Source organism: Tetrahymena thermophila (assembly GCF_000189635.1).
Source record: "Tetrahymena thermophila SB210 genomic scaffold scf_8254667, whole genome shotgun sequence".
Classification (NCBI taxonomy): domain Eukaryota; phylum Ciliophora; class Oligohymenophorea; order Hymenostomatida; family Tetrahymenidae; genus Tetrahymena; species Tetrahymena thermophila.
Window position 1 is genome coordinate 867661 of NW_002476434.1, and position 22264 is coordinate 889924.

Consider the following 22264-nt stretch of genomic DNA (forward strand, 5'->3'; position numbering starts at 1 on the left):
TTCGAAAAAGCGATGTTATCTTTTAAAATTTGATTTTATTATTTAAAATTAAAAATGCTAAATTCGACTTCAATGAATTATAAATCATCAAATTTTGATATTAACCATAAAAACATTTCATATTAAGTTAAATGTTTATTTTTTTTGTTTTATGAAATTAAAATTTGATTTTTCTCTAAAGCAGTTTAAATAAAACTTTTAATTAAAAATTTATTATTAATTAAAAAAATAAAGCAATAATATTATTGTGAAAGAAATAATTTATTTTTTTTAAATTAAGAATAAGTAAGATAGACATTAGAAGTAATTTTAACATAATTTTAATCCCAAAAAAGAAGTGAGATAAGCTCTAAGAAATTTAAACTTTTCCTTAATTTGTCTTTTATTTTGTAGTAAATTCATTATTAAAAAATAAGCAAAATAATTAACTTTTATGTAAAAAAAAATAATTTTTTTAAATTCTAAAGCCAAACAAGCATTATTAGCTTTAAAATCAAATATAAATAGTTTAAAAAATATATTTATTAATTCATCATAAAATTAATAAAAAAGTTTAATATTGTAAAAAAAATATATTTATCTTGTCAATATTGAAAATAAATAGTTAAAAATGAATATTTGTACTTAACAGCATAAACTAAATCAATAAAATTTTAAAATAAATATTAAAAATAAATATAAACGTTTTCTTTATAAATATAGAGCTTAAAATGAATAAAATAAATTTGAAAAACTACAAATGTAAAATAAATAATTTTTCTAAAATTTAGCTTTGCTGAGAAACTTCAAAATAGAAGTTGAATTAAAAATAAATTTATAATTTAAGTGTAAAAATAAATTTTTATTATTATATAAAATAGTTTGTTTATATTTAATTTAAGTTACATTTATTTTTAAGATTTTTGAGCTAGTTTCATTTATTTAAAAGAGATTAAGAAAGAAGTTAAGATTTATATGCATTACTAGATTATTGAAGAATATTGTTGATGTCATAATGATGAGAAGTTTTATTTCTTTGTTTTTTCAATATTATATTACAGATTATTTTTATTTTACTATTATTAAATTTATTGAAAGTTTTTTAAGATTGTACCTAGTCAGCAAGGGGGCATAGTGAAATTTGTTCGAGTTCTCTGTTGTTATATATAGGAAAGAGACAGCCATTTACTTGATAAGATTTAAGTAGTTCATATAACTGTGGATTGTTACTCTCTTTAATTTTTTTAAGTACATCTTCGCTCTCTATTTAAAACACTAATCTCTTACCAATTTAATAATTTTATGGCTAAATTGTTTAAGTCTGCTCATCTGTAGAGTTTTAAAAATCCCCCACAGCTTATTTTTGTTAAAGATTGTTAAAATCTTAGATTTTTCTTTTCTCAATCATGTTAAGATAAAACTGAACTTTTTGAATTTTCTTATTCAGCTAACTTAGAAACTCTTCTTTAGAAGTATGAAGTGTAATAGGCATTTAAATTAATTCTTATCCCTAAATAAAATCCTATTCACAATTATTAACTTCTCTGTAGTCCTGTGTAAGACATTTAGTACTGGAATAATTTTTTAATTTATAATTTTTATCCTGTTCATCATACTATTTTTGGCTTTTGCTATTCTTTAAGTTTCTGATAAATTTCTAATTATTATTTTAATCATATTCATACTTTTATATGTAGTATGAAGTGCTAGACAAGAAATTTTTATGATTTACTGAAAGATAAGATATAAGTCTCTCTTTTTTTCTTATTGGTATAATGTTATTATTAACATTTTGTGTATTTTGGATTTAATTATTTTTATTAATTTAATCTAACTCTCTTGCAACTATTTCAGGTATTTGCTCAGTAAATGTTGTCTGCATGGTTGCATTTTGAGTTGTTTTTTTTTGCTAAATTTTAGCTTATGAAGATGGATACAAAATTTCTTCTTCTTCATCATCGTCATCATTCTCGTCAATTGATTTATTTATTCTTTAGAGAGAAGACTACTTTTCCTATTATTTTATATCTTCAAAGTCATCCTATAAAAATTATTCCTCGCCAATCTAAATACTTTTATTATTTTTATTGATCTTAATTGTTTAGAGCGATCTACTTCTTTGATTTTTTAGTTAGTCTACTGATTTATTTCTACTGTTTTAAATTTGAAAGTCACAATAGCTTAAACCATTCTAATCTTCTTCAGTATTTGAATTACAAAGAGTGTTATTTAATAAATTTTTCTTTTTGAAAATAGGCTTATCATGCTCATAGATTACGATTTAATTTTTTATTTTCTAACTTTGACTTGCTTGGTGAAGCCTTTTGCTAATGTTGCTTTCTAAAATTTCTTACTCCTCGTCTTGTAAATCTTTATTTGAATATTTATTTAATACAACTTAAGAGTTTCTAAAGGACTTTTAGTTGCTTAATTCTCTTAATTTTTTATCTTACTCTTCCTATTACTCTCTATATAGTAAGTAAAGGCTTAAATTTTCTTATTATTAGCTTAAATCTCGATAATTTTGATTATGATAATCAGTAAGATTTTTCCTTGATATTCTTTGATTCAACATCTATTTATCATTACCATTAACATTTATTTGAACCTAAGTGGAGTTTTTGGTACTTACTTTGCTACTATCAAGAAAAGAAGATTTATGGTTAAGCTAGTAAGGATTCTAGTTAAAATAAATTGTACTTAGCAATGATTAGGGTTTATTAAATATATTATTATTGTTTGCACATTATTTAGGTTAAGTAATAGCTAATTTTGTTTATTCTACACTTTTAAATTGATTTTCTATATTTTACTAGCCACTAGGAGATTAAGAGATTTTTACTTGCAATATTTTATTAAGTTATGGCCTTTCATTTTAAAGAGATAACCCTCGATCATTCTAATTTTGAGGTTTTCTATTCTTTTAAAATTCAAATTTATTTTTGAATGCCTTCAAACTGAATCCTCTATCGATACTATAAACCAATTAATCCCCTTAAACATTTTCATTTTTTTATAGTAAATCTTATTAAGTCTTAAATTTTTTTTGGCTCTCTTGCTTAATAATGAATTTGCTGTTTCCATAGTTTTCTTACTTATCATTTTGTATGCTTTATTATTTTGGCCCTATTGCGATTTTTTAATGTTCATAAAGAGTAAGTTTTTTGGTGCTATCTTACTTAGCTTTCAAGCTGTTATGCTAATCTACCTCTTATTAGATATTATTTTGGCTATCTTATTTATTTTATTGATACCTACCCTGAGTGTTAATGTTTTTTATTTATTTTAATATGCCAAATGAAGAGTTAATCTTATCTTCAGAAAAAGATTCTAATTTAAACTTTAAAAGGTCAGTTTTGTTTAGCTACTAACTAATGATAGTTTAACGATCTATTTTTTGATTCATCTTATGAATATCTAAGTTATTATCCTATAAACCTTTCAATCTATGCTAATTTATTTTGGTGAAAAGAGTGCTTATCTTTAAGCTATTACCTTTTGTTTAAAATTATTGATCCATTCAACCAATATATAAATAAATCAATCAATCAATCAACCAACCAACTAATTTATTAATATATTTATTATTTATAGTATTTTAATTGAAGAATTATATTTATTGATTGTTTTTTGCAAATTATAATTTTTTTTCTTCTTGAAATAAAAAATACTTACTCTCTCTCTCTTTAATTTACTTTTAAGCAACTTATATTTATTTATGAATGGTATTTTATTAATTATTATCAATTTTACTTTGTTTTTAACATGACATCAAATACATAAAATAATAAGCTCTTTTCTCTTTAAAATCTATTCCAAATTATAATGACTTAAAAATAGCATCTATTAGTAACTAAAAAATAGCAATTATTTAGGATTGTGCAATCAAAACTCAAATATTTGAAAAATAATGAAAATAAATATACATAAAAGAAATATTTGCTGCCATCCATTTTACATAGCTTCGATTAAATAATAACAAATGAGCAATTAATTAATTAATTGTCCAAACACAAAAATTTATTTTTAAGATAAAAAAAATAAAACTATTTTTTTTCCTCCAATTTAATAACCTTTGATTATTACAAATGAATAATACCTTTAAAATATTTTTGTTTATTGATTTATTGATAATTTAAATTAATTTACTTAAAACTAGAATTGGTTTTATTTAAATAAATTCCTTTTAAAATAAAAAATTTGATCATAGAATAGGAAGTATAATTTAATTTTTGAAATAAATAGTAAAAAACCATTTTTGATTTTTTTCTATTGATGAATTAAGCTAATTCGATAAATTGTGTTACTTTTACTTAAAATAAATAATTTTATAAGCCATAAATAATTCTAGAGATGGGAATCAAAAGTATCAATACCATCAAAATGAATGGAAATTTATTAAAAAGTATCTAAAACTTTGGATTTCGACCTCTAAATATTTCTATGAAATTGAAAAATATTTATTTTAATAATAAATTTTTTAATTTGTATATGTTACTTTAATTATATATTAAAAAATATAATTAAATTATTTGAAAACAAATGTTCAAATATGGTATTAATTATATTTAGAAGTAAATAGTTTATATTTTATTTATAATTTATCTATTTAAGTAAAATCTGTATATTTTAAATTATTTTTTATTCACATTTAACTTTTATTTTTAAACTATCAATAAATAAACAATGCAAAAATTTAAGTAATTGAGCTCTTTTTAATTTTTGTAATTCATTACTCTTTGTTATTTTATAAAATTTGTTTAGTATAAGAAACTAATTTTAAGTTTTAGTAAAATAATGTAAATATTTTTATATACTTTTTTTAAAGCTTTGATTTATGAAATTATGAATATATATAAATAATTTAGTCTTTTAAGATTATCATATGTTTAAAAAGTCTAAAAAATCAACATTAGATATAATATTAAATATTAATTAATCTATTGATTTTGTTTAAATTGAATTTTAAGAGTAATTTGTATTCTTATTTTTATAAGCAAAAAAATATCAATTGCTCTCATAAAATACAAAATTAAGTAACATTAGAGTTATTAATGTTGCAGCTAAAATTACATATGCGTTATGAAATTTATAGAAAAAATGAATATTTAAAAATCAAATATATTTATCAAACAATTATTTGTAATCAAATTTTTGTATTTTTAATAAAAAAAAATAGCTTAACAAAAACCACATAAAATTTTATTAGTGAGATTCATAAAAAAAAATAAATATTGACAAAATAATTTGAATACTTTTATACATATAAAATATAAATATTTTTATAATTACAATAATAAAATTAATTGGGTTTAAAACTATCTCTATATTAAAAATCATTCACCTTTTTTTTTCGCAAAAAAAAATTAATCTTTAATTATATTTAAATACATTTTTAAAACAATTTAGAAGATTTCCTGTATCTATCTATCTACTTTTAAAATTTAAAAGCCTAAAAATTAAACATAAATTATAAAAAGGATAATTAGCAATTATTTAAATAAACTTTCTTAGAATCAAAAAATGAAAAAGAAAGTAATAGATTATGAGTAAATTAATTGTTAAAAACATTGGCTGTTGGCTTATAAGCTTTAGATTACTTTCCTATTTTAATATTCATCGTTAAGTAAATTTTTTGTTTTAGATTAGAAAGAATTATAAAAGATCTTCATACATGTATTTACTATTCGCTATTACATTAAATTAAATATTACTATAATCAATTTTATGAACAAAATATGTTTTTTTGTTTGTTTTTTTTATATATATATTTATTTGTTAGATAGTTAATTGTTAATTAATAAATCATGACTTTGATTTAAAAATTTTGTATGAGTTGTTTTTCTATTTACTTCTAATATTGATTAATTATGATTTTGAATGAAATGTATTTATTAATTTTAATTTAAAAGGATTAAATAAATAATTAATGAGATATATACATGTATATTGAAGATAAATGCGTGTAGATACTTAATTAATAAACTAATTAATTAAATAAATAAATGAGATTATATATATGTATATTTACCAAGTAGTCTTATTGAATGAATGAATGAATGATAGTTAATATTAATTAATTGATTTTGGAAATTCAGAGTATAATCAAGCTAAATAATTTATAATAGATAGTCCAAGATTAAATAAACAAAGTTTTTTAATACACATATTAATATATAATTACATACACACAAATAAATAAATAAATAAAGCAAGCAAGCAAGCCAAGCTAAATATAGAAGATTTATAAATACTTCAAGTATCAAAATAAGACTTGGCAAGCTTAAAGTTTCACAAAAGCTATAAATTATATCAAACTTAGATAGTTAGCGTAAATTCGAAGAAGGAAGGAAGGAAGGTAGGTAGGTAGGGCAATTAACAAAATGAAATAAAAGAGCAATCTGAAAAGTAGCCTTTCATAATGTTTAGAAAAGGTTTCCAAATTTTGCAAAAAGCAGTCTAAGCGGCTTAGCTTTGTATATTTATTGCTAATAGTTGTTAATATAATGTAGTATTTTTATGCCCGCTCAGTCTTTAATATGATACAAGATAATTCTAAACAGGAAGTTGTCAATAATGATTCCAATTCTTAAAAAAACTCTGATCAGTATTCATAAAATTGCGTTTCTTCTATTGGGTAATAAAAAATAAATAGTTCTTAATTTCCAGGGACTTGCATTAAATCAGACAATATACAAGGATTCTCAGTGCTGTGCTTATTGTTTCTTATTGATGGAGCATTTAATTTGTTTAATTTAATCATTTAACAGTGCTAAGTAAAATAGAGCATCATACAATTTTTAAATAGATATCACTAAAAGATCATTTACAATATCATAGAAAACTCTTTACAGTTTGTAATAATTTATTATGGCGATGATAAGATTTTGCTGTTGAGCTGTACTATTTTATTTGTGAAGAATATTCTAACGCTTTAATATAACTTAAGGAACGAAAGAATCTTATAGTTTATTATCATCTTATTAGGAAGTATTTTAAATATGCAATTTAGATCGTGGAGTGTATACGTTTAAGTGTCATTAATATTGACTATTATAGAGACTTTTGTTTCTTTTAATATTTCTTTTAAATATTATGGTAATATTAATCTATAGTGTAATGATGACTGCTCAATAAGAATGCAAGGAATGTACTGCTTGAAGCATAATTAGCACAAATTTAATAGTAAAGAAGAAGATAATAATACATATAATGCCCATAGATCAAGCAAAATATTAAGCTATGATAAGCAAAGGAACCCATCTTCCAAAAAGAGAATTGATCATTTTGAATAGAATTCTAATGTTGGGAAAAGCAATATTGATGATAACAATGATAACAATGAGAGAATCAATTCTAAAAGAACATCTAAAAATCCCTTTTTAATGCAGTTAAGCAAGAATTTTTCATAAAAAGCAGATAAGAGAGAGAGTAATTAAACTTTATAAAATCAAAATAAATAAATTAAAAAGAAGAGCAGTTTAGAAAATATGGTAAGCAAGACTAAACCAAACAAAAAGGTCTTCGATAAAGAAGTAGAAGTTCTTGATAACACACACTAATATTCTCATGTAGCTATTAACAGAGGCGATCAGTCAAATAGTTTTTCTTCCATATATGATAAAAATTGTAAGAATAAAAATGCATTTATGAGATACAGAACAACTTCACCAGGATTGAAAAATGATGGAACAATCAGTATAGACTAATCTAAAAGTAAATAGGTTTTCGTCAGCAGTGCTGGACAAATCCCTAGTGCCGTTACTCATACAATTTACAGTGGTTAATCTCTACCTAAATCTCATAAAAATATAGGGAAAAAACCACTGCTTAATCTGAGTGAAATTAAAGGTTTAAAATTTAGTGAGAAGTTTAAATAATTTAATAAGAAAATACCTTCAAAAAAGCTACTTTCTAACCTAGGCTAAAACTTAAACAGTAGAATAAAGTTAGATTAAGATGACATAAATAGTTAAAATGGGAAAAGAAATATCATATATCCAAACCAATCCATATAATTAAAATCGAAAAATTAGTAGTCATTGAAGGAAATAGACTCATAAAGTATACTCTCTCCAAAAAATAATGTTGGAATTCTCTAAGAAGATTTAAAAAATTAATTTTCAACAAAAAATTTACAAAACTCTTCAAGCAGGTTGCTATATCATCAGCTAAACGAGCTAAATAATAATCCGTACTTAATGAACAATGTTAACAATTAAGAACAAAAAAATTTTAATTATGCAAGTCAGGGCCTGATTGGTGAACGTTAAAACTAAAATAATGCTCAATCAAGCAAACGAAATTTACAAGATTAATTTTAACCCAAGCAGATAGAATCAGAAGATACAGAATCTATGTTTAACTATAATAATGGAGGGAGTGGATATTTAAAGGAGTTTTATGGGATGTTCTTTTAGATACTCTCGGAAGGCATCATTTTGTTTAACTTCGAAAATGGTGATATTAATATCAATTACACTTTAAAGAGATTGCTAAATTGCCATAATGATAAAGAATGTGTAGAAATACTCTTTTCTCTTAAAAACGCATCTCTTTAGCCTTTAAATCACTCCACAGAGGGGCCTAAAAGTTAGAATTTGAATGATGACGGAGTTGGATAGAACTCAAACAACCCTGAAATAAATCACTTTAACTCGAGTTTTATGAACATTAATTCATACATGTATGATAATAGCTTATTCACAGCGTCAAAAAATAGAACATATGAGGAGTAAACAACTTCTAACAATTAAAAAGTGCCAACTCAAAAGTCTTAAAAATCAATAAATATACACTCAAACTACACTTATCAAAATTAAATAACAAATTCTAATAATTTGAATGATGATGTTCTATCTTAAATTAAGAGGAGACATTCTACATCATCTTATCACAAAACTAATACACTCATGTCAAGAAAAACAACAAGATTTTAATATAAGAAAGATGAAGATGAGCTGAATAGCAGTGCCGAGGTAGAGAATTCTCCTGTGTAATAGTAAACCAAAATAAAAGTAAATAGTGGAATTTTTTCAAGCAATATAAATGGCTTCCAACTTTAATTAGATGGACCTTTAAATGGCAGCACTCTATAAAATAATATGGGAATCAGAGATGTAGAAGTTCCTTAAAAAAATACAGTGAAGTTGAACAATAAAACAAATCAAGCATAAAAGCAGCCTGACTCTGGACTATAAATCGATGAAAGCTTGAACCAAGAATACATAGGAAGCAATAATATGTTTGATAGATAACAATTGTAACAGCAGTTTTAATAGATCTACTAATCAAACTATTAAAATGATTATTAAATAGAAAGAGATGAAGACGATTTTAAGCTTAAAAGAAAAGAAATACCAGGATCTGGAATGACAGCTACAGCTTCACCTTAACTATAATAGCAACAAACATATCATCACACACAAACCCACTCACATAACTCAAAATAAAATTCTAATCAGCCATTTTAAAAAATTATATATTCAGTTGCTAAAGAATTTACAGTAAAGGACTAACTTGAAAAGATAGAAGAGGATATGCATGATTATACAAATGAGAGTAATTATGAAATGCTAGGTCATCACATAAAAATGTTGTGTAAACTAGACTGTAAAAATTTGAATCAAAATAAATAAAATCATTATGAAACTTAAGCTACAACAAATAATCCATAAAATATGAATACACCAATATAAAATATGAATTAACAGCCAAACTATTACCACTCTAGCGTTTCATATAACCAAATAAGCAGTTTGAATCCATTTTAGCATTAAAACAGCGCCTTTATAGATGGGCTTAAAAATAGGAAAACTTCTCGTTTTTCGAATCTATCTGCTTTAAATCCCTTCTAATAATAATCCACTGTTTAATTTATCTAATAATAAATGTAGCAGATTTAGACATAAAATTAAAATAAAAATGATGATAAAAAAATAATAGAAATCACCTTCATTCCTTGTTATGTAAATAAATAGAAGTGCTTGGTTTTAGTTGTAAAGGATGTTTCTCATTTTAATTCAATTAAAGTTCTCAAAGAAATGAACGAAAACAGATCAAAAATGTTGAATTATGTTGTGCATGAAATTAGATCCCCACTTTCAAGCATTATGAATTACTTGCATAGCTCAATAGAGTCTCTTACTAAAGAACTGTATGACTAATTTATTGATCCAGCGCTTTCGAGTGCTCAAATGCTTAATGTTTTAATTTAAGATCTCTTAGATATGGCATAAATGAAAGCAGGTAAGTATCGTCTCAATATAAGACCATTTAAAATTGAAAATCTTATTGAAGATGTTAAAAAGACAATGAGAGTTATAGTAAAATAGAAATCACAAGACATTAATTTGGAATCCTACATAGATCCTTTAATAACAAGTGATATTTCATCAGATCAGCTAAGAATCAAATAAATCTTAATAAATCTAATAAGTAAAAATAAAAAATAAAAGCACAGATTTTATTTAATCATCTTAAATTTTACCCAATCAAATTATGCAAAGCAAAAATAAATTTTTTTGGTTATTTAATAGAAATTTTTATAGAAAAAAAAATATTTTTCAAAATTTATTTTATAAATTTTTTTTTCATTTCATACAAAAAAGGTAATGCAGTTAAATTCACTGATGAAGGTAGTATTAGAATCGAGGTTAACATGATAGAAAACAAGATTTATAGATTCAGTGTTAGAGATACAGGGATTGGAATTACTGATGATTAAAAGAAAAAATTATTTAGTGAGTTTTCAAAAATTGAAACTACACAGACTGATATACTAAACCCAAAAGGTGTGGGACTAGGATTGGTGATAAGCAATATTTTAGCAAAGAGTTTAGCTCCAAAGCATATGCCAGCAGGGTTGGAAATAATATCTGGCAAATCGAAGGGCTCTGAGTTCTTTTTTCATATTTTAGATTTTTCAACACAAAATAATAACAACAATAATAACACTATTTTGAATAATTAATCTAGTATAGTTCCTTCTGACTAAAATATTTTACTGACAAGAACTGCAAAATTAAATGGATCTTAGTAGACTAAGCTAAATAATATAAGCTTTGTCCATACTAACACCAATTCTATTCCTATTCAATCTCAAATGAGTCCAACAAATAGATAAATCATGAAAACAGATACATAAGTCATTAACTCACTATTTCCATATACCAAAGGAGGAAGCAGTGATGCTGTGTTGGATTAAGAATTCTACCTGTAAGAATAAGATAACTTAAATAGTAATAAGAGAAACTTTAATAACTAGTCCTCTTCCTCACCATCTTCGAACTCCTCTTCATCTCCCTCTTCGAGAAAAAACTCTGCTTCTGTACCTATTGATGAAGAAGACATTGATATTAATATCCAATACATATCTCCAAAATTCAAAAAGAATAGAGGTGAATAAAATGAAAAACCAAATATTCAATAATAAATGAATATGCAAGTAAGATTTCTCTCATCTTCAGCTGTAGGATCAGACTACGTTAAAAATGCAGAAATGTCAGGATAAAATAATTCGCTCAACAATAATGTAAACTTTAATAACAACAATTACAGCTTCATATAAAATAGCTTATCTAGAGATCCAAATAAGCCTCAATCTCTTAGTTAATCGTAATAATAGCAATAAAATATATAAAATATGTAACTATAATAAGTAGCTTCTTCTTACTTTAATTTCGAAGATAATAATTAACAAGGAACAGCAAGTCTACCGATGAACAGCGTACAATCGTTAAGATTTGGATTTTAATCCCTATAGCATAATTCGCAACCTTCTTCATCTTTACAATAAGATGGATTGTTAAACATCCCAGCTAATTTTGATCTAAAGAATAAATACAAGAAAAAATGCAATTGCTCGAATATACTAATCGTTGATGATGAAACATTTTAATGTAATTCTCTATCACAGCTAATACATTCAATTACTAAATAGCAATGTGATAAAGCAACTAGCTGTGACTCTTGTTTAAAACATATAGTACAAAAGCATTAATAGAACTAGTGTTGCCCTTCTTACTAGCTCATTTTATTAGATCTAAACATGTTCCCTTCTAAAGATGGCTTTGAGACTCTTATAGAGATATAAAAATACCACACATAAGTAAGACTTTAAATGCCTAAAGTAGTTGCTTGTACAGGTGAAGCAGATGAAGAAAAAAAGTAATAGTGTATTATTGCAGGTTTTATAGATATTTTAGAGAAACCTATTCAAGTTGATCAACTAAAATCTATTTTGACTTCATACTATTTTTAGAATTAAATTTAGCAATATCCATAACAATTTATTTTTCAGAACACAATGTCTTAACTATCATTTAATTAGCAACTATAAGTCATCAATATGTGAGACCAATCATTACAAAAATTAATTAAATTTAAACAAAAATATCTATCTATCTATTTATATGCTAATTTGAAAAAAAATTGCATGCTAAACTCAAAAAAGTATAAATATCACTCACTAACTTAATAACTAAATAAATAAATTATAAAATTAATAAAAATTCTTTAAAAAAAAGTTAACTTTTATCTCAAAAAAAACTTCTAATATTAAATTTAACTAACATTTTGAATAAAATTAATTAGATATTAATAAATAATATTTATTTCACATTTCTTATTTCTGTATAATAATTTATATTAAATTATCTGTTTCAATGCATTTAATCTCTCTTTGTATTAAAAATTTTATTTTAATTTTTCCCTTTTTAATCAAAATTTGAAAGATTTAACTAATTTTATTATTTATTAAGCCATTTAGTTCTATTAATTTGAATGGCTTGTGTGAATTTAAGTTTTATTTAACAAATACAGGTTCTATGAGCACATTTATACAAATTTAACCCTTATTTTTCAAAGGATAAATCATTTTGCTTTACTCAACTCATGATAATTTTCTTAAAAATTAGTGAAAATTTACTTTTAGGTATGTAAAAATAAAATTTTTATCCTAAATTTTATCTAAAACATAATTTAATTTATTTAATAATTAAAAATGAAATTATAAAAGATAAAATATTAAAATTATAACAGCCCCAACTTAATGGTAAACCAGTTAAGTTTTTGTTTGTATTGAGGTTGTGGATAGTGGTTTAATTAGAATTAAATTATGCAATATCATAATTTTTTTAATAAACTATTAGTTAAAGAAATTTAAAATTCCTACCAAATTAAACTTAATTAAAGTCTCTACTTAATTCCTCGTTTTTTTCAACTCTTAAGTTAAGAATTGTTATAGTTAACAAGCTAAAAAAATTAAATTGATCAGACTTAATAAATATTTTTTAAAATAAAAGTATAGTCTTAGTACTGTTTGCGTTAATAAGTACAGTTTTACTAAAAGCAATCTTGAACATATTGTTCAGCACTCAAAATTTTATAGGACGTAAGTCTTATTATCATTAAAAAATATACCCATTTTTAGAATATAAATTAAATAAAAAAAGAAATTCAAGAAATAATTATATGTTTAAAAGCATATTTTATAATGATTATTTTAAATTTAAATTATTGCTGATATGAAAAAAATTAAATAATAAATATAAATTGCTTTTGAATTAAATTTAACTAAATTTATTAAAAATGGATTAAATTTTTACTTAGTTAAAACTGAAAATTTGAATGAATTTGAATATATTTTTAAGATATTTTATTTACATTAAACAAATATATTTATTTTTTTATTTATTTTTATATATTATAAAGTTTGATATAATAATAAGTAGTCCAAAAGTTAGTTAGGATTAAAATAAATTGTTAAAGAATATTTAATTTATTTATTATTTTCAAATGAGAATAGATTGTTTGTTTACTTATTCCATCTTATTTTTGTTAATTGGTTGTGCAGGTGGCCTACATGTTTTATGCTTATTTAATGGAGAAGAAGATTGAGGTAAGGCTTATGAGATTTAATTATGTTGTTTGATGTTTAAAAAGCTTTTTATGTTGTTTTTTTCCTTTTGAAGTTAAAATAAATCCATGTATGCAATTTTTTCTTCTATGAATTAGTAGAGATTACTTATTGAACTATTTTCTTGTTATGTAAATAACTCTTTAAAGTACAATTTAAACACCTTTTGATAATGAGAAAGAATAAGAATGTGATACCCTAATCTACTCATTTGGATTAATTTATCGTAAGGAAGCTTCAATTCTTTTTTAGCTTCAGATTAGCTATCATAAATCTTTTTATTTAAAAAATTATAGAATGCAAATAAGTGTTTTCTATAAATTCCATAGATATGAGGTTCTATTAAATCTCTTCCCTTCTCTAAGGTGCTTCTTTTCAAAAATTGCATAATTAATTGGTCCAGCTTTTTAATATTTTTGTCTGAAGTTATTTTTTCCTTCATTTCTTATTTTATTGATTAGGTTAACTAAAAGTAATCTTAGCTTTTTTAATCTGTTTATTATTTATTTGAATCATCACAGTTCTTTTTTGCTTATTCAGTTAACTACCTAAAGATAAGGTTGTACAAACGAACTCTGAATAAGCTAAGAACTACAAGGACGCAGTTTAAGCATTCTTCGTTGTTAAAATGTTTGAATATTTCTTCTGTTTTTTATAAAACTATTTAAAAATAGCTTTATATTTTGAATTCAAAAGGATCAAGGAAGGAGGAGAACACAAAGAGTTCCTCATTTTAGTTAAATGGTTTATATTAATCTTTGAGGATAGTATCTTTCAGTAGTTGAATAGGGGGATTTGCTACGCTTACTGTTTAAGAGCGCACAAGCGAACTCTTTCTCTCTTTTTAAACAAGCATTTGGTTTTTCTGATCATAGTAAACGGATTTTTCATATCCAACTGCAGAAGTAAATGATTGATTGCCTGATATTTCTTGGTAAGCCTCTCCATATGCTTGATATTAAGGTTAATCTGAGAAAGCTCTTTAGAGATGACTTAAATTTAATCCCATGCGATTTCTCATTTTTGTATTAAGCATATAAGAGCAAGCTATTTCATCTTAACTAACTAATTCATCAAAAATTTTTTCTTTCTATTAAGGAGTTTTGAGTCCGTTTTCTGATTGACTATCGTCAAATCCTTCTATTGGTTCTTGATCAAATAAAAATTATCCGTTTTCATCACAATTATTTTGTTGCATATGCTATAGTTTAATTTTTAAATCGCTAGCATTAATAAATCTACTATACACTTCCTACATACCTCCTCCTTCTTCACGTTGTTTGTTTGCAGATGCATTTTTAAATTATTACTACTCCTCATTCTAAACTGATAAAAATTGCTTATTAGTGCCAGCTGCAGTGATCTGTATATTTATTTAGGATTAAGATGGTGTAGGCACTACAGAGTAAACTATTTGAGGATTTTTGTTATTTTCGCTCTTACAAATCGATTAATCATTCTTAGACTCTGAAACTACTTTACTTTTTGTACCATTAGGATTTTTCATTTAAAGAGTTTTTGAAGAGATATCAAGACTACCACTCTTATGAAGATTATTTTGGCTCATTTTTACAGTATTTTTATTATAAGGAGAATGGGAGAGATCATGTATTGAAAGTGCTTGTTAATTATTTTATTATATTTTTTATGTTTCTATATTACTGTTTAAATCGTTTGCATTTTTTACTTCATTTCTTGGGTTTGCTAAAGGAATTTATTTTAAATTGCTTGGATTAGAAGATACATCAGAGCGATTAGAATTTAAATCGATGTCAGGATTGAAGGCATCACGTTATGCCATTAATTTATCTAAAAAGTCAAAACCAGTAAAATCTCCCGAGCTTTCAACTGCATTCGAATCACTCTTATGAGAGGAATCGTACTAGTCTAAAAGTGGACAAAATTTTTTTTACTAATTTAACTTGTGCTATTCAATATGCTTAAATAAAGATTTATTATCAGAGATATTGCTATTATTTTCTAAGTGTTAGGATTTGTTCACTTGTTGATCTTATGTTTTATTTTTTTAGACTTCTTCTTATTACAATTCGCTGTATTTTGGCATCTAAAGTTAATATTTATATATACCACTTTTATTGCTTGCACTACTTTTTTGAAGTAAAGATTCGTTATTTTTATTAACTTTACTGTTACCATCTTTGCTAATCTATTAGTTATTTGTATTACAACTAAAATTGTAGCTAATTGTTTTATTGCTATTTGTATAACTTAAATTACTCTTATTTAAATCAGATTTGCCCAAAAAGTTGCTTTATTTAATCACAGATTTAGTAATAGATTTGTCTGCAGCTACATTTAGGTTTTCATCATCTTCATAAAAGACATCTTCAGTAAAAGAATTATTGTGATTGAGTTAACTAAATTAAGCTAAGTTATTACAATTAGCCTAGACTCCATTGTGAGAAAATGAGGATATGATATTTAACACTTGATTATCATTTATTTAAGATTTGACTGTTTCATCCTTTTAATCCTTTTTCATATACTCAATATACGAATTTTCATTTCTGGGATTCGCTTTGATCAGTGATTTTTTCATGACACCATTCATAAAAGACTACTTTAAAAAATCTTCTTCATTTTTAATTGTCCTTATATTCTAGCTTGCATTAAATTAAGAGTTGGTGTTGCTGATAGCACTTTGTTTCAATTAAGATTTGTTTTAGCTTTTTTAGTATATTGAATTACTCATTTATTCGTAATGTTAATCTAAAATAACTGAATTATCAGTAAAGCTCATATAAACATTACTAGTGTTAAATGCCTATCTTTTTTAATAATTTTCATTAGCTAATTTGCGATTTGCCCAAGTATTATTATTTGACACATAAGAATGATTGGTGCCCTTTGTATCATATTCGTCTATTGATTTTGTTAAATCTAAAGAAAATATATTCTTTTTGACTTACTCCCAGTTGTAGCGGTCTTTTTCGTGGAAGGCCAATAATCCTAGAAGACAAGTAATACTAAAATTTGAAATAGTTGTACTTTTACAAATAAGTGTTGATCTTAATGTCTCACTAGAGTATTTAACTTATTAGTAATATTCACTCAACCCTTCTTTTGTACTAGCTTTTTCTGCATTTATTTCCATGAACTTTTCGTTAAAAAGCATTTCATAAAATATACATCCAACACTCCATAAATTAGATTGCTGAGTTATCTTCTTGTGCTTAAGAGTTTCAGGAGCAATATATTCATTTATCTTTATAAGTTATTCTATCTCTTTAGTATTCTTTTTCTTTAAATCTTCTTCTTAAAATAGATCTCCAGCATTTGAAAAAAGGATAATATCTTTTTTAGCATCACTGAGCAATCCATTTTACTGTTTAAAAAGCAAGAACTTAGGATGAATAGCAATATTTAAATAGCATTCTTCAGCATTGAAAACATTTTTTATATTATGCATTTCATTTAAACTCATTAAAATGCATTTCATCAAATATATTGCATCATTTTCTGAGTAGATTTACTTTTGCTCTATCATTTCATTAATATTATCCTAAACATACTCTGTTATGATTTCAATATTATCATCGTCTTCTTAGTGATTTAACAACTGAGGAATCCAATTCGCTGACTGTCTACTAAAATTCTATAATATGTCTATTGAATGGCGTGCACGCTAAATTACTAATTTTCCATTTGAGTACAACTCTAATTTATTTTTATTATAAACTTTAACAAATCCTATTCTTTCATTATTTTCATTCATCTAGCATTTATAAGTTTTCTAAGCACTATCACCAGCGATTTGACTTTCAAGAATAATGTATTTCTCATCTTCTGACTCTTTACAAGGTGTTTCTCTTTATATATTTCTATTAAACTTATCATCTTCCTCTGTGATGTCCTATTATCTTTTTGGATTTGCTGGTACCCTATCGTAGTTATTATAACTCATAAATCACCTTCAAATATAAGATTTAATTTTTTTTTTTCTTATTTAATTAATTTTTTTTGAGTTATATATAAATTTTTAAATATTATTAATCTAATTGATAAAAAAATACTCCACAATTTTCAAATAATTTTTTGTCTAAAATTTGATTAAAACTTCTGAAAATTAAATGTTTAGATTTTAAATAAGTAAAGGCAATTTTATTATAAATAAATATCAATTAATACTTTCTTTGTTCTACCTCGCTAAATCACAAATCTTAAATTAAATCCTAATTATATATGAAAAACTTTTAAATTTTAAGATATTGTTTGTTTTTCTTTCAACGTCTGTTTATTTTTAACTAATTATCAAACATAAATTAATACTATTTATATATCACAAAATAAGTCAATAGTATTTATTATGATAGATAAATTTAAATTTATAAACTAAATAACGTATTATTTATATTGTACAAGTGTTGATTGTGTTTATTACTCTCTAAATATTTACAAATAATAAATAGATTACTTGGCATTTAAATAAATGATTGATTTTATATATTTGATCTGGTTATTAACTTTATGAGTTAAAATATAACTATTACTAAATAATAATTTATAATTAAGTTTTTCATTCTAAATATATTTAAAAAAGCTAGAAGAAACAAAATTATTTTATTTAAGTTTGTTTGTTTATAAATATCTGAGTCTATCTTAAAATTGATTTCTACATTTAGATGGTTCTTTTTATAAAATATAATTCAAAAATATTTATTTTTTCATTTAGAATTTTGTTAATTTTATTTAATTTAATTTTTCATTCTAAAAATATTTAAGGATACTAAATGAAACAAAATTATTTTATTAAAGTTTGCTTATTTGCTTATAAATAAATATCTGTGTCTATCTTTAAATTGATTTCTACATTTTGATGATTCTTTCTTTTTATTAAATATAGTTAAAAAATATTTATTTTTTTCATTTAGAATTTTGTAAAAATAAACTAGTAAATTAATAAATTGGAGTATGGGAGATAGATTTAATAATAGTAGAAATAACAGTTTTCAAAAACCATTTCCCAGCAATGATAGGCAAAAAGATGGATTTAAATATCAACAAGATAAAAGATCTTAAAGTAGCGATGGGAAAGCATTTGATAACAATAATAATAGGTTCTAAAGGAATAATGAATAACCTAATCGCCCTTTTCAAAGCAATTAGTAATTTAGACCTTTTAACAAAGATTTTTAAAATTAAACGAGGAATTAGAATCAAGATACCTCAGGTAGGTATTCTTAGCCTTATAACAGAGACAATTCAGGTCAATCCAGGCCTTATAATAAAGATTACTAAAATTAACCAAGATAATAGAATTAAGATAGTAATGGATAATAATCATAGCCCTAAAACAGAGATAATCAAGGTCAATATAAGCCTTATAACAACAATTAATTCAATTAAGCAAGGTATTAGAATTAAGACTAATAATTCTAGTCCTAAAAAAGAGATAATGAAGGATAATTTAGGCCTTATAACAAAGATTTTTCAAATTAAGCCAGACAATAAAATTAAGACACCTAAGGTCAATAATCCTAACCCTAAAACAGAGACAATCAAAGTGGTCAATATAGACCTTATAATAACAATTATCAAAGCTAATTCAGGTAATAAAATTAAGACTAATAATTCTAATCCTAAAACAGAGAAAATCAAGGATAATATAGACCCTATAACAGTAATTATCAAGGGAGATACTAAAATGATAACAGAGAAAATTATGGATAAAATTCTTATAGAGATGGCTAAAGAAATATGAATTATAATAGTACTTATAAAACTCAAAATTAAGGATTTACTTCTATATTTACAGACCCTTTTATAGGCTAAAGCTAAAGTGGTAGCAGTAATTAACAGTATCAATCTTCAGACAATAAAATAAAAAAAGCAGCTATGAAAGATCTTTCTGAAAATGAGATGGCAGGAATTATAGACAATTTATGTGTAAATATTCTTGTTGACAAAATTATACATTAAAATTTGATGAACGATGGTTAAGAATACAACCTAATTCAATCTTATGCAAACAAAGAAATTAAATTAATAAATAATCTTAAGCAACTTTTTCAATAATGAATGAATAAAAATTGTAATTAAATAAATAAATTAATTTTTAATTTTTATGATGTACATTTTATATTATGTAAATACCTTTTTATAAATAAATGTTTATTTTATTTCATTTATAGTTTAAGTAGTTATATTCTAAATAAGAGTAAATGTATCTAATTAAATCATACAATAACTAAATTGTTAAATAACTAAATTTAAAATTAATTTTTAATTTTTATGATATTCATTTTATATAATGTAAATATCTTATAAAAGATATATGTTTATTTTATTTCATTTATAGCTTAAATAGTTATATTCTAAATAAGATTAAATGTATCTAATTTAGTCATACAACATTAACTAAATATTCAAATAACTAAATTTATCTAAGGGATACATCATAATATATACATTAAAAACTTTCTAAAGTGGCACCATCAAAATCAAAATGTTTAATAAAAATAGAAATAATTCATATTACATTTAAAAATTAACACTCTCTTAGTTTTCCTATAATTTTAAAATAAACACTGTTTTTTTATTTTACTTTTTTTTTGTTTAATTTTAGTGGACATAATTAATAGGTAAATAAATTATAAACTAACTAAGTTTTTTAATATAGGAAATAATATCAATCAATCCATAAGTTCCATATTATTTAAATAAAATTTTATACTTTCGATAAGATTTAAAAACATTATTATTTTTTAAAAGAAAGAATAATGTATTGATTTAAAACCTCACTTGTTTGAATGAAAACAAATATCCAAACCAATTTATTTTGTAAAATTTTATTAAAATCAATTTTTTTTAATTTTTTTCTAAGTGGATTCTTTTAGTTAATCTTATTGTTAAAGATTATTGTTATCATCATTTTTATCTTACTTTTATTCTTTTGTAGTATCTTTTTTAGGGATCACAGAAAAAAACCTTTTGATTCCTTTCGAATCCTATTTCTTTTAAAATTCTTCAAATTTAAAAAGACAATTTTTTGATCTGTCTTTTTAATCATTGACATTTTCTCCAACTCTAAAGATTTCCAATTCACTCTTTATAAACTCTTCATTGTATTAAGAAATCTTTTATTTCATTTCAGAGAAATTGTCATCTGACAAATATGTTTAAATGTCATCTTGTTTAATAAAAAGTGGCATTCTAGCATGTATTTTGCCTATTTCACACTTTCCTTCTTAAGTGAAAACAACAAAATTTCCTTCTTCATTCATTTTAAGAGCACCTAAAAACATTCTTTAATTAACTTATTTTGGCTTGATTGCATATATTTTCTTTTTATCTTCAGTCCACTCATAATAACCATCTACAGCTAAAACACATCTATTTAGTTTATTTGCTACAACTTATTTAAATTTCATTTCTACATCTTCTATTCTACTATTCAAAAGTAAGTTATTGTGCTTTTCATTTTTTAAACTAAACTACTAAACCTTTTATTTATTTATTTAACAATATAACTTAGAATAACTCTTCATTATTTAACTCCAAATCATTAAGATAAAATAATTACCTCAATTTTTAATCTGTTAGAATTACTATCATCTTTTAAAACTATTGGCATATATTCTAAAGTCCTTATATTATAATTTTAGCTAAATTTTTCTTCATTTGCGATATTTTAATCCTCATCAATTCCTAATAATTTTTTAAGATCTTAAAGAGAAAACTCAATAAAAAACCTGTGAACCATTTTAAATATAAATATATTTAATTCTAAAAATGTTGATTTCGATGGAGGCTATTAAGGTATTTATTAATTTTGTTAAGTTTTAAATAAAATAAATATATTTTTATCTTAAGATTCTCAATATCGATACTAATAGCTAATATTAAGATTATTAATAATATCAATCAATTTTGTGTTATATTTCGAATGAAGAAAAAAAATCTTATTTAAAATTATCAGGATTATATTAGATATTGGTTTAGAGTTTCTGATAAATTTTGTGTGTACCACACAAAATAAGTATTAGACTTAAAATTTTTTTCAAATTTTAACAGCCAACATTTACATTAGAATTTAAAGTTTGTTTCATCATTCATTTTATTTTAATAATAATTATATTTCAAATATCTTTTATTTTCATTAAATTTAATTAAAACACTTTTAATTATTTTATATTGCATTACTTTGAAAAATTATTTGGAGTGATTAAATTATTCTTTCTTTCTTTTCAGTTGATTATAATCGTTTAAAATCTAAGATATTATATAATATTTGCATACTTTAATTAAGCGTTTAATAATTAAAATAAATATTTTTAATAAAAATAAAATAAATAAATAAAATGAGTATATTAATTTAAAGAAAATGCCATTTATAAATCACCCACT

At 23.2% G+C, this 22264-nt stretch overlaps 5 protein-coding genes across 5 annotated transcripts; 2 read left to right on the forward strand and 3 right to left on the reverse strand. All coding sequences in view use genetic code 6, as the record gives it.

Moving 5' to 3' along the window:
* Window positions 1-913: 913 nt before the first annotated feature.
* On the reverse strand, window positions 914-3499 carry TTHERM_00031630 (hypothetical protein; the record flags this gene model as incomplete). The annotated part of the gene is made up of 1 exon (XM_971868.1): window positions 914-3499. The coding sequence occupies one exon, from the start codon at window positions 3497-3499 to the stop codon at window positions 914-916; it is 2586 nt and encodes an 861-aa protein (XP_976961.1).
* Window positions 3500-6038: 2539 nt separating this feature from the next.
* TTHERM_00031640 (ATPase, histidine kinase-, DNA gyrase B) lies at window positions 6039-12334 on the forward strand (the record flags this gene model as incomplete). Its single annotated transcript, XM_971869.2, has 2 exons — window positions 6039-10416; window positions 10590-12334. 2 exons carry the CDS (start codon window positions 6039-6041, stop codon window positions 12332-12334), a joined length of 6123 nt encoding a protein of 2040 aa, XP_976962.2.
* A 1438-nt stretch (window positions 12335-13772) lies between these two features.
* TTHERM_00031650 (kinase domain protein) lies at window positions 13773-17822 on the reverse strand (the record flags this gene model as incomplete). The annotated part of the gene is made up of 1 exon (XM_971870.1): window positions 13773-17822. One exon carries the CDS (start codon window positions 17820-17822, stop codon window positions 13773-13775), a length of 4050 nt encoding a protein of 1349 aa, XP_976963.1.
* A 932-nt stretch (window positions 17823-18754) lies between these two features.
* TTHERM_00031660 (hypothetical protein) lies at window positions 18755-19936 on the forward strand (the record flags this gene model as incomplete). The annotated part of the gene is made up of 1 exon (XM_971871.2): window positions 18755-19936. Exon 1 carries the CDS (start codon window positions 18830-18832, stop codon window positions 19934-19936), a length of 1107 nt encoding a protein of 368 aa, XP_976964.1. The 5' UTR covers window positions 18755-18829.
* A 779-nt stretch (window positions 19937-20715) lies between these two features.
* On the reverse strand, window positions 20716-21620 carry TTHERM_00031670 (hypothetical protein; the record flags this gene model as incomplete). Its single annotated transcript, XM_971872.1, has 2 exons — window positions 20716-21360; window positions 21441-21620. 2 exons carry the CDS (start codon window positions 21618-21620, stop codon window positions 20716-20718), a joined length of 825 nt encoding a protein of 274 aa, XP_976965.1.
* Window positions 21621-22264: the final 644 nt, after the last annotated feature.